The sequence below is a fragment of the Periophthalmus magnuspinnatus genome, chromosome 24 (genome assembly GCF_009829125.3).
Source record: "Periophthalmus magnuspinnatus isolate fPerMag1 chromosome 24, fPerMag1.2.pri, whole genome shotgun sequence".
NCBI lineage: Eukaryota > Metazoa > Chordata > Actinopteri > Gobiiformes > Gobiidae > Periophthalmus > Periophthalmus magnuspinnatus.
In genome coordinates, this window is record NC_047149.1 from 12,953,175 (window position 1) to 12,965,380 (window position 12,206).

General features: G+C 36.3%; 2 protein-coding genes across 2 annotated transcripts; one reads left to right on the plus strand and one right to left on the minus strand.

Moving 5' to 3' along the window:
- The first annotated feature begins 1,400 nt into the window (after window positions 1-1,400).
- LOC117392784 (12-(S)-hydroxy-5,8,10,14-eicosatetraenoic acid receptor-like) lies at window positions 1,401-5,096 on the plus strand. The gene is made up of 3 exons (XM_033990922.2): window positions 1,401-1,715; window positions 3,510-3,915; window positions 4,617-5,096. The coding sequence occupies exons 1-3, from the start codon at window positions 1,555-1,557 to the stop codon at window positions 5,088-5,090; spliced, it is 1,041 nt and encodes a 346-aa protein (XP_033846813.1). The 5' UTR covers window positions 1,401-1,554; the 3' UTR covers window positions 5,091-5,096.
- Window positions 5,097-5,161: 65 nt separating this feature from the next.
- On the minus strand, window positions 5,162-11,158 carry LOC117392479 (dynein regulatory complex protein 1). The gene is made up of 16 exons (XM_055232298.1): window positions 10,956-11,158; window positions 10,834-10,870; window positions 10,486-10,613; window positions 10,233-10,416; window positions 10,027-10,167; window positions 9,875-9,958; window positions 8,966-9,088; window positions 8,744-8,871; window positions 8,524-8,661; window positions 8,094-8,445; window positions 7,918-8,007; window positions 7,750-7,833; window positions 7,537-7,676; window positions 6,901-7,053; window positions 6,223-6,355; window positions 5,162-5,860 (listed from the first exon to the last, which is right to left on the minus strand). Exons 1-16 carry the CDS (start codon window positions 11,018-11,020, stop codon window positions 5,837-5,839), a joined length of 2,004 nt encoding a protein of 667 aa, XP_055088273.1. The 5' UTR covers window positions 11,021-11,158; the 3' UTR covers window positions 5,162-5,836.
- Between the last annotated feature and the right edge of the window lie 1,048 nt (window positions 11,159-12,206).

Genomic DNA, 12,206 nt, shown 5'->3' on the forward strand with positions numbered 1-12,206 from the left:
ATTTCTGGTTATAAAACACACCGCATACTTATATCAAGCATTTATGACCCGCTTTTGTTCATACACAGGCCCAGGTCTTGGTCGTCCTGCCAGTATTCATTCCTCTCGTGCCTTAGCATAAAATTCAGCCACATGGGCATTCCAGCCTGGCCTTCCTTTCTTTTTAGATTTTATTTTGAAAAGAGATTCACTTGACTTAAACAACACTTTGACAATGGCAATGTTCTCAAACATAGCACTGATAACTAAGTTTTTACAATTGGCATCCGTACACATGACTGCTTCCTTGGGCAGGTAGATGTTTCTTAGCAAGTTATCAGTGCTCACAGAATAGGACAGAATTTCTGCTCCTGAGTGAGCTCCAGTCCAAAAATTTTTGTAAATTTCAGTCCAAGGTAAAAACTGACAATTTATTTGCATCCCAAACGGTATGTGATGAAATGTTAAAAGCTCATCTAATATTATCTAATATTAAATTCTAATACAGATTTAGAGATAATAAGCCTAAATTTAGAATTACTTTAAAATCAATGTGCATCGCAGTGTGTCAGTCTGTGGAACAGCTTAACTGTGTATGAACCTGGTTTGGTGTAAAAGCTTATTTAAAAGAGAAATAAAGAGGAAATACCTGGAGGAGAGAGAGTAATGCCCTCTGCACAGAGCACAATATCAGGGAGTGAGAGAGTGTTGGGCCAGTGTCTTGTCCAGATGAGATTGTGAATGTTTTGTTGTGTCTGTCATGTATACTATAGTGGTTTATTGAAGTGTTGTTCTGTGGTTAGTGGGAGGGGACTGGAAATGTATAAACTTTGCTTCATCTATCCCCTTTTTAAAGCATGCATGTCTGTATTTGTGTCTATACTGTTATGTTGTTGTGTGCTGCTATATTGTATTCTATTGCCTGTTAGCCTCTGTAAACACTATGAAAGATGAGACATTTCCAGCATTTTGTCTAACATGTGCAGGCATGATGGTTTCTATGGACAGCCGCTTGAGGAATTTCCCTGAAGTGAGTGAAAAACACCTTGAACTGCCCGCTTGTCCTGCACAATTGATCACAGAAAAATACATATATTAGCTCTCATTAATGTGCAAAATAATATTGTCTTCAAGTACACTTGATTTGTTTGAATGTACTTGAATTAGATGAAATTTCTGACATATGCAACTAACAGAGTACATTTTAATAATAATTTCTGTTTCACTTTCAATCTAGCCTGTATCCCTACATTTCTAAAGACGTAGTGTTCAGTGCGTATTAAGAAGGTAAGTCAGGCAAAACTTCATTTCTAAAGAAGTTTTAATCTTGTTCAGTACGTCTTTAGATGATAAGTTGCGCAAGTCTTTAACCACACCTCCAGCTCACTATAAAAAACTTCTCCATGCACCGACAGAGCCAGACAGAGAGCTTTCACACTCAGGCTAAATCTACCTTGAACAACTATTGAAAACAAGAGATTTTGTGTTTTTCATTATAATGGACCTTATAAGGGACTATACTCTAAGACTTCTCCGGTGCTAAAAGGTGGGGGGCTCGTATGCTTTCAACCCAAAATGTTGCTGAACATGGTGGACACCTCGACTCCCACTCTCCCCCCGGATAACTGCAAGGTCCCCACCCCGCTGACCTACCAGATCCTGTCCTGGGTCATGATTGGACAGTTTGTTCTGGGGCTGCCGCTCAACCTCTCCGTCCTCTACATCTTTATATTCAGGTATGTGGGGAAATAGTACCAGTTGAGACCATTTAAGTATACATTCAAATAAGAAAAAGGGTGCAAGACAAAGCAGACACATAGCTATAACGCTTAACATTTTAAAGCTCTCCAAATAGGTGTAGAATTCAAGAAATAACTACTAGTGGTGAGAACAAGAGCAATATGAAAGATTCAATCAAATACACAAGATAAGGATTTGAACAAGATAAAACAACATGGCCTAGAAAACCACTACACCACATCTTCAAAAGCGTGATAAAAAGTACTTCAACTACTATAATACCATCTGCATGTAAGCCATAATTACCAGTCTGCAACGTTGGAACAGAATTACTTTGAAAAAACAACAACTTTCAACAACTGCGTTAATTTTAGATTGCTCAAAGCACAGCTGAGTTGTCTGCAGAATTATGCACAGTTCCTAGTTACAGTACAACTAAAAGAAAACATCTGTTGGTGCAATAAGTGACAAATGAACAATGTAACTCAAAGTGCTATTGTCTGAAGTCCAAGTCTGAGTCAGTGCACAAGACAGTACAAATGTAGACTTATATTTCTAAATGTATCATAACCTTGGCTCTAAACTGAAGATGAGATGCAGGCTGGGAAAAACTAGGTATTTACTGGGGAAAGGTCAACAAGATCATATCACTGCACACTAGGTTCATAATTTTCTCAAATAATTATCCAACCTGATTGTATAATTTTAAAAGAATCTTTTCAGTAAATTTCAATAATATTTTTTGTGATAGAGTGTCCTTTTACCTTTACACTTAAAATGGAGATGTTTGAATTGACTCTTTGTCTTTATCCTTACATCTGCAGTGTGGGTGTCGAGGAATATCAGCAGTGTTTTGTTTGGACTTGTAGAAGTATCTGGCCCGAATTGAACAAAGCCATTACATGCAAATCAGTACTCACAAACAAGTTTTTGTAGTTTTTAGAGAGCGCAAACTGCAACGCTACATGACTGAATGCCAAAAACTATTATGCTTTGCAATTACTTTGGCATCATTGGGACAAGTGAGTAGTACTGATGAAATAGTAAAATTGTATGTAAGGAGTGGCATTAGTAGTACTCTCTCTAGTAATGCTATATATAGTGACATTATAGAATGAATGATAAGGAATAATACAAAATAGAATATGATGTGTACAGACTGACTTTTATTTAATAGATTTATTTATTATGTACAATTATTTCACAATTTTTAAACACCAATTTTCAGAAATTAATACTCAAATACTAAATAAGATATCCAAATGTAGCAAAGAATTTAACCTAGCTTTATCTATTTTTCAAATTCATATGATCTAAATTTATACAATTTTGGCATTTTTTTATACATAAAATGCCTTATTTATTTAGGAAACATTAGATAATGTAAAAACTGTATATAACTGATACATTTTTATATTTATTTAAGTAAACTACAGAAGAAGTTTTAAAATCACATATCAAAATTTAAGATTTGTTATTATTGTCTGTGCAATCCCTCCGTCGTCCAGGTCTGATCCATAGCAAAAGACGAAGTTTAAATCTGTCAACTGGACAAATTATTGTAGTTTCACGCCTACAATGATTTGTCCAGTTGACAGATTTAAACTTCGTCTTTTGCTATTTGTTCCTGTTCACCTACAGGGTGTTGTCTTAATAAGTTCCTAGCTTGTGAATTTTGTTCTAATTCCGATTCTGATACTACATATTTTTTAACTTTCATTGTTGAACAAATGAGGCTTGATTTTAATCTCCAATGTTTAATGCTTTTTTGTGGCCCATTTCTACTTTAGGTATAAATTCTGGAAGAATAAGAGCATCTTCTTATTTAACATAGTGGTGGCTGACTTCCTGCTGGTAGTGTGTCTCCCTGTAAAGGCCTACCATTACTTGCAGGGAGAGCGGCACAGCCCAAACGAAGCGGTGTGCAAGATCATGCTCTTCATGCTCTTCCTCAATCGCGGGGCCAGCATTGCCTTCCTCATCACTTTGTCCCTGGACCGCTATTTCAACGTGGTCCACCTGGGCAGGAGAAACTGTGTCAAAGTCCTGAAGAAGACCCCCCAGATCTCTGTGGTCATTTGGCTGCTACTTCTGCCCCTCACCATCCCCACCATGGTGCACACATTTAACTGTTGCAACAGCCACGGACGGGTCAATGAGACGTACCTCAGCAACGTGATGGACACTGTCAGAGAGGTGTGTGCTTCTGGGTTTGGTAAATAAAATGGAACATGTCCATAAATTAAAAGAGCCAACAATGAAGTGGGTGTAGTGGGTGACAAGAGAGGTCATGGATGTGTGGTGTGATCAATAACTTCACAGTAAACTGGAAAATCCAGCATGAAAATAAATATTAATATTTAATATTTGTCAAGTCACCATGTGATTGGTTCACTATGGCAACCCTTGACAAGCAACTAAATGACCAAAACACAAAATTAAAAACATGTAATTATACATATGCATTTATACAGTTACTAAATACACAGTAGAAATTAACTTCTGAACTGTATGAATTCAAACCTAATGTTATCAAAAAGGCATGTTCCTGTGAGAAGTACAAGAAGTAAAATATACTGGGCACTTCCTTTTTTTGTCACCCTAACAAGAACTACTGTTATCTACAACTCACACATACTCATTCAGCTCTTTAAAAGTCATTCCATTCCATTCCATTCCATTATCAGCCCTGAAATTTATCTTTAGGGTTAATCATTGTAATTTGGACTGCATATTGGAAATAGCAATATGGGAAAACCAAGATTAAATGAAGGCTAATTTAGAATCGACTAATGAAAATAATAAAATAAATAAAATATGCTGTTCCATTTAAAGGATCTAGGTGTTATTGCATCGTATTTAGTATCCTAATCATAATGTCGTATACCATTTTTCAGGTAGTCTTCTTCACCCAGATTATCATCCCATTTATAATCCTTGTCTTCTGTACGGTGCGCATCGTCAACCGTTTAAGGAGGAAGACCGTAGGAGACAAGACCAAGTTGCAGCGCGCAGTTTGTGTGGTACTGTCCGTCATCTTTGTTTTCTCCATCTGCTTCCTGCCCTGCGCCATCGCACGAGCAGTACTTCTCTTTGTCCGCATCATCGAAATTCAGAGTGCAGAGGACATAATGGTACAGGTCTATGACAGTCTGATGGTTCTGTCGTATATAGACTGCCTCCTGGACCCACTGGTGTACTGCTTCTGTAACACAGGCTTCAAAAATGCATACATCTCCAGCTTCTGCCCCCCATTTCTCAAGGAAAAGCTGTTAAGTGCAGACTTTGGGAAGGAAGCGGCAACAACTGCAACAAGTACTACTACAAATTCTGGAGGAAGGATTGTTTCCATACCAACTACAGTGAAGTAAAATAACTTTGACTGCACAATCACTGCTATTACGTCACTTTTTACAAATATATCCAAATATATGTCCAAAATAAAAGCCAGTATTTAAGAATTTAATCAATCTTACAAGGTCCATGCCTATTGTATGTCCATGTGTCATAAACAGATCTTATCAGAAGATCACATAATTTCATACAAGATCATTAAATCTGTAGTTTGAACAAAATTTCATCAATAATCACACAGCACAGCATGTACATTTACATGGGCATATACTATCTATTGACTGTATGTATATACATTTTTTGTTGGTTGAAAATTTGTTTAAACCCCTGAATAAACATGTAAGCTTGTGCCTAATTGTTTATTCTGCTGATGTAAATAAGCAGGCAGTTTTTTTATTTTTTAAATAAAATGAAGTTTCAAGTGTCTTCACTAAAGTATGTGGGTTTTCTGCTTAGCACGCACCAAAGATGGAGATGTTGATATGACTCAAAAAACTAACCAGACCAAACTCTTGCACAGTCATGTAATGGCATCCTGCACAGTTCTCAAAGAAGCTCTTAGTGCCTCACATCAATGCCAAAATGCCGACAAAGGTCTGTTCAAGTTCAAATTACAGGCACAGCAAACTCAACAGCTTTCACCCCATTCAAATTGACGGAGATGTTTGTACCTCATGGGTTGTATCAAAAAGTTACTGGATTCAATGTTGTGTTAGGAAGTTCAGATCAGACTGTTCTGATCACACACCTGGTACACACTGCTTTATTCCATGTCGAGTTGGGTTACCTGCAAAATATAATGAGTAAAGAAGTAAATTAATAGAATAGAATAGAATATATAGAAATAATATCTTGCAACACAACACTGTCCAAATTGCAAACATTTTATACACAAGGAAGGTATTTTCTGACAATTTGATATCTTGATTTGATTTCTCATTTATGTATTTGTCAAATGATAACTATTGTGTAATTTAGACAAGTAACCCCTCATATCTACTGTCCATGGCTAACCAGGAAGTAAAATTATAAACTTCACCAAAATTACAAAACTAGAACAAAAATAAGATTCAGAGAAAGTTTCAGAGAAATTTGATTTGATATACTGAACAAAATCAATTGTGAAGTTAGAATACGAGATGCACTTACATGTGGGCTGCGAAAGAGTGGCTGGTCCAAACACACCTGCTGCAGAAGCATGCACACCATGTGCAGCTCTGTGTTCTCCTGCTGCAGACTCTGGATCTCTTGGCTGAACTTGGAGATCTCAGATAGGACAGTGCTGAGTACAGAAGCACAACAGTCACTTTTTGGCCCTTTTTAAATCATGTAAATATAGTGCCCTTTAATACTACTAGCCACATACTTCTGTGTCTATTTTGTGGCTTGGGATGAGTTGAGAATAAAGGACACATGTTGATTTCCTGTAATAATAACTACACTTTTAATAGCCTTAATAAAGAAAATAAGCTTAATAAACAATTTGTTCATTAAGAATTAAGAATGTTTCAGGCTTAATAACAATTAAATTAATATCCTAACCTTAACTCATAACCCTAAGTCCTTAAATAAGAAATTACTAAGCCTGAATAATTCTTAATTAACTATTTGTTTATTACTGTCTTTGTTAATGCTTTATTAAGTTTAATTAAGGTGTAATTCTTATAAAGTGGTACTGTGAAGTCATAGGTTTACCAGCAGTAACTGCAGAAGAAATGTCTAATCAAAATAGTAACAAAAATCAGATGTGTAACAATGTGTTTTTGTTCAAATGGGCATATTAATGAAGGGCACTGTATTACACCTCTATGTACCAGAGCAACTCACTAGTGCTGCTGGAGCTTCTTCTCTGTCACTTCCCAGATCTTCAGTTTGTCTGCTGTGATGGCATTGCCCAGGCTCTCCCAGTAGGCCTCCTCTTTAGACATGTCCCGGGCCTCCAGACTCTGGACACTCCATTTGTCAGTGTTTTTGGTGCCACTACAGAAGCAATATTTCAGCAGAAAATCAGAAAAAGATCTAGGCTGTTAAAGCACATTTTTGATCCACATAAGATTAAAATGATCAATCGCATTGCAATTACTTATGTTTTACTTCAAATATAACTTTGATAAAAAATTTTGATCAACATTTGATCAATGTTTCATCAACGTTGTGTCAGAGACATTTCTGTGTTGTACTCAGCTGGCAGTGAAAGCTCACAAATGGATATTGTTAGAGAAATTCTATTTCTGTAGTGTACTGAGGACTATCACTGTCAGCTCAATACACCACAAAATTTTAATTTCTATAACAGTTTATGTACCTTTAAAATTTCTGAAACATCACAACTTGCCCCATTTATTTTAAGGTTAATAATTTCTAAGTCTGAATACCATATTGCTTCTCTTTCTGTGTACTAAAAAGTAGTTAATGTCTCGTGAATTACTTCCCAAAAAACAAAAAAGTGTAACAGTCTCCAACCTTCCCAGTGTGTAATGATCAAGGAAACATTTCAGAGCTTGCATAACGTCATTTCGATCTATGGGGTCTGGAGTCACTGGAGCTATAGAAAAGGTCTGTGCTTCATCTGTGGAGAAACTGAGCTCTGCAGACTCAACATCCTGCAACCAACAAAAACTATGTTACTAAGGCTATATTCATTGTTTCTTAATAGTTTTAATGTCTTCCACTTACCTCAATCTCTTTGGGGCACTGCTGGGCATACTTAAACAAGAAATCCGCCAACTTTGGCACATCCTCTTCCTTAATGCCAAGAGTCTCAAGTACAAAAATATCCAGGTTAATATATGGATCAGTTTAAATTATAGAATAAATCTTTACCACATTTTCAGCAATACTTACATTAAATAGATAGCCCATTTTGATGAGAGTCTGCTCATTTTCATCTAAGGTATTGAGCAGTTTCACAATTTTAACCTCAAACAAGAAACCCTGAAAAGAAATGTTTTGTAGTGTGTTTTACAAAGAATGATTACAATTGTCTTTCATTCATTCAATTTACTATTACTTTTTCTTACCGTCTCATCACATAATATTTCCATGAGTTTCTTCACAGCTGTGGGTGCCAACACACTGCTCCTCTCTTCCGATATACTCCCCACCTCTGCCTCGGATTCGCTGTCATTGTAAACGCCTTCTAATATTCCATTCACCTGATGGCACTGCGAGGTCTGGGAAACTGCGTATCTGCCCTCCCATCTCCTCCCTGGCTCTGCAAAGCTCAAATTGGGTTGCTCCCAGGGTATATGCAAGACATTTTCGTAGATCATGGAATCGACATACAAAGCCCTCTCTAGCAGCTCCTTCACCTCAGCATCAACTGTGAGCCACATATTCTCAAATTTAATGGCATCAACAATAGCCAATTGGCTAGAAAAATAAAAAACACAAAAATGAATAACATTGTTTTGCTGTAAATTATGCTGATGTCAGAAAAATGAAACTCACATGATCTTCTTCTGAATGCGTTCATAGTCCTGAGATTTACGGTTTAACTCCTTCAACTGTTTTTCCATAAGTTGTTTTTCTTTTCTTCCTTTGACAGTTTGTTTCTCCACCCGTAGTTTTGCAAGCTCAGACTTTAAACTTAAAGAGAGCCACAAACGTAGATTATATCAATTGTGGTCATTGCAAGCATGATGAAAAATATTTTTCTTGAAGATGTTACCTAGACAGTTTGACTTTCATTTGAGTGTCCTCTGCCTTGAGTTTAGTGCCATCTGCTTTTTGATTCTCAATTTTCTGCTCTATAAAGATTCTTTCTGATTCAACCTGGTGTATTTCCAGTTCCAGTGTCTACATAAGAAACAACCAAATTGTCAGAAACTTCACATTAATCAAATTGAAGCTCAGTAAATATAAAATAAACTTTTTTATATATATAATGTACCTGGAAATCAGCAAATTCCCTGTTTCTGATCATGTTAAAGTTATCAGAAGCTTCAAACATTAGATGGTGAATTTGGGTTTCATACTCCTCCACAGCCTGCTGCCTCTTCAAAAGCTTATCTACCTAAAATGTAAGATCATATATATACATATATATACATGGTGGCCCAAAAGTCACTGACAGCTGAAAAAAATCGTAACCCTTTTGTTTCTAAATATTTTTCTTCCCTTCTGACATTAATATGACCAAATATAGCACCAAGAAACAAACCCTCATTGTACAGTGGTACTTGAATCACATGGGTCAAATTCAGAAACCCAGCGGTGCAACAATATTTCAATATTTTAATACCAGAGATGCCCCAAGCGTAAATGCCATTAAAGGACTAAGTAATTTTCAAAGACAGGGTGGAGTATGTGATCTCCACAGACCTGACTAGTCCCGATTTCTTCCTGTGGGGCAATCTTAAAGAAAAGGTGTTTGTGAATAAACCTCAGACAATAAATGACTTAAGACGTAATATCGAGGATCAAATAAGAGCCATAAGCTCGGCAATACTTTCAAATGTGCAGAGTGTGTTGGATAGAGCTATTCAGTGTGAAACCGAAAATGGTGGAGACTTAAAAAACATTATTTTTTAAAATTAGGTCATTTTTACTTTCTCTAGTTTAAGTAGTAATACGTTCAAGTGTAAGTGAACAATTATAACTGTATATATTGCCAAAAATCTCGGAAGGTTCAGTTTTAAAATTTGGTGAGTATAACTTAAGAATTATAGGAGCTATTGAAGCTCCTATAATTCTTAAGTTATACTCTGTATGTGTATATATATATATATATATATATATATATATATATATATATATATGCCTGTGTGTGTGTATAAACATAAAGTAGTTTGATTCAGACCTCTGTATGCAAAAGATTTGTCATACACTTCTCCCATGCTGTCTTTTCTTCAGTTTTTTTAGTTTCTTCATCTTTCTTAACATTCTGTCAATACAAGCAAAGATTAACAAGATCTACAAATATAAAACATTGTTTAATGTTAAAGCTCTAACTTTCTTCCATTGTTCCAGCTCCTCTCGATATGCTTTTGTCAAAGTTTTGTCTTGTTCCTCCATTCGTTCTAGCATTAGTTGAAGTTCCTCTGTTTGCTTCTTTAGATCAGCCACAAAGCTATCATCTCTGGCCTTTAGGTCCTATTCAACCACAAAAACAATCACCATTTTATGTATTACATAACATTATATCATAGACAGATTACCTGCTGAATGACATCCATTATTTTTTTCTTGTCTTTTATGAGCTCGTCACACTGCTGCTGTTGGTAGATGAGTGCTGCATGCACCTCTTGGGGGATCATTCTCTCTTTTGTTATGTCCCAACCTTTGGAAATCTCCTCAATTTTACCCTTGCTGGATAAATTATGATCTTCAAGAAGTTCTAGTCTAGAAAACAGCAGGTATTGGGTAAATGATATACAGTACACACTTTCAGAATTGTCTGTAAACACTAACCTTATTTTGTAGGCTTTATCAATATCAGTCCTCCACTGCACTTCTCTAGCCTCAGCAGCAGCTTGAATATTGGTTACCATTGTATTTAAATCTCTCTTCAGTTTAATTAACTTTTGGGATGCAGTCAACTGTAGAAGTGACCAAACCATTGGATTCTCTCGTTGTTTAAAAAATACACGTTCACTTATTTTTAAATACACGTTCACTTATTAAAGTACTCATAAATACTAACTTTATTTACAACTTGCATAAATAATATAGTGTAAATATGCTGCAGGGCAGGCCTACACATAATTTAAGTTCGCAAATTCATATCACATGATGATTAACTATGTTAGTAACACAAACCTCTTTCCTTGAATTGTTATCCCTCTGTTCAGAGACCCTAGACAGTTAAAAGTGTCATTAATGCACACGTTTAAAACATATATACCACATATACGCTGACGTCAGCTAGCTAGCAAACTTACGCTTCATCATTGTCTTCCATAGAGGACTTTTTCGTCTCCTTGAGGCTTTTTATCATTTTTTCCATATTTTGTACGTCTTTTTCATACAGAAAGGTTAATTTGGACAAGAGTCAAATAATTATATTCTAAAATATTCTCATTAGTAAGCCAAAAGGGACTGACTTGAGGTCAGTCTTGAAATGTTTGCTAAGTGTTGCTATGGTAATATGCTGCGTTCACGTCTTCCGCGAATGTTGCATTTACCACAAAAAAAACAAAACAAAAAAACAAAAAAAAAATAATAATAATCTTTGATGGCAAGCCCAGGGGGCCCTGACGGACTTTTTTTTGGACGGATGTCCAAACAAAAGTCAAATATTGTTTTAAGAGTTAAAACATATATTCATTTTTTCATGTTCACGTAAATATTGTTAAAACCATGGAACTTTTTGGACTGAACACTAGATGGCCATATAGTCTTATAAAATATATTGAAAGTTTTAGCCTACCTATTTGGTAGGGTTTCTGAACGGGGGTGTTCAAAAACAGAAGAGCACTCCGTGTTTCTATCCCACTGTCATCTGTCATGTAAATAATCCATGTCTAATCAAGCTGATGGGAGGATGGGCGCTCACTGGTGCACACACAAACAGAGCCAGGACACAGGGTCAGATGGTCCTGCCCTGAAGAGTGCCCCCTGCCCTCTCTCCCTGTGCTCCCTTTGAGCCTCAAGTGTTCTCTTTTCACTGTAGAGCCACATGGATGCAAGTCAGAGCCAAAGGTTCTGACATATGATACAGCTGTGATGTCAACAACAGCTGACTTGGAGAGAGTGAGGACAAGGAGGGGGGTATCTTCATCTAAGATACAAATTGCTATTAAAAATAATTTAATAATTGTATTATAATACACTAAAAGCCCAGGATTTGATGAACTTTGACTAAACCTACAGCAGGTGTAGCCTATAATAAGTTCTGTTCATTGTGCACATAGTGTGTATCTGCAAAATCCCCTCTCCAGGAGCATAAGTCTACAGCTTGTCAAACAAAGCATCATATTCAAAGCTTTGGGTTTGAGAGGTGCGTAATAATCCAGGCCTGACCTTCAGCCAGTTAACTAACTGACAGCTTAGAGTGTTGTTCTTGTGCATGGCCATTGTGTAACAACATAAGTCCTAACTAACTATTTCTTAATATTGGCAATAGCAAAAGAAAAAATTTAAACTGGGAAACAGTGTAACAGAAAAATCAAACCTTTATTTGGAGGAAACTT

Excerpts from the sequence above, each read along its gene's own strand:
- LOC117392784 (XM_033990922.2), top strand. The coding sequence starts at position 1,555 with ATGTTGCTGAACATGGTGGACACCTCGACTCCCACTCTCCCCCCGGAT. Across the intron at positions 1,716-3,509 it reads CTCTACATCTTTATATTCAG|GTATAAATTCTGGAAGAATA; the intron begins GTATGTGGGGAA and ends TTTCTACTTTAG. Across the intron at positions 3,916-4,616 it reads TGATGGACACTGTCAGAGAG|GTAGTCTTCTTCACCCAGAT; the intron begins GTGTGTGCTTCT and ends ACCATTTTTCAG.
- LOC117392479 (XM_055232298.1), bottom strand. The coding sequence starts at position 11,020 with ATGGAAAAAATGATAAAAAGCCTCAAGGAGACGAAAAAGTCCTCTATG. Across the intron at positions 8,662-8,743 it reads ATGAAAGTCAAACTGTCTAG|TTTAAAGTCTGAGCTTGCAA; the intron begins GTAACATCTTCA and ends GCTCTCTTTAAG. Across the intron at positions 7,834-7,917 it reads AAATGGGCTATCTATTTAAT|ACTCTTGGCATTAAGGAAGA; the intron begins GTAAGTATTGCT and ends TTTGTACTTGAG.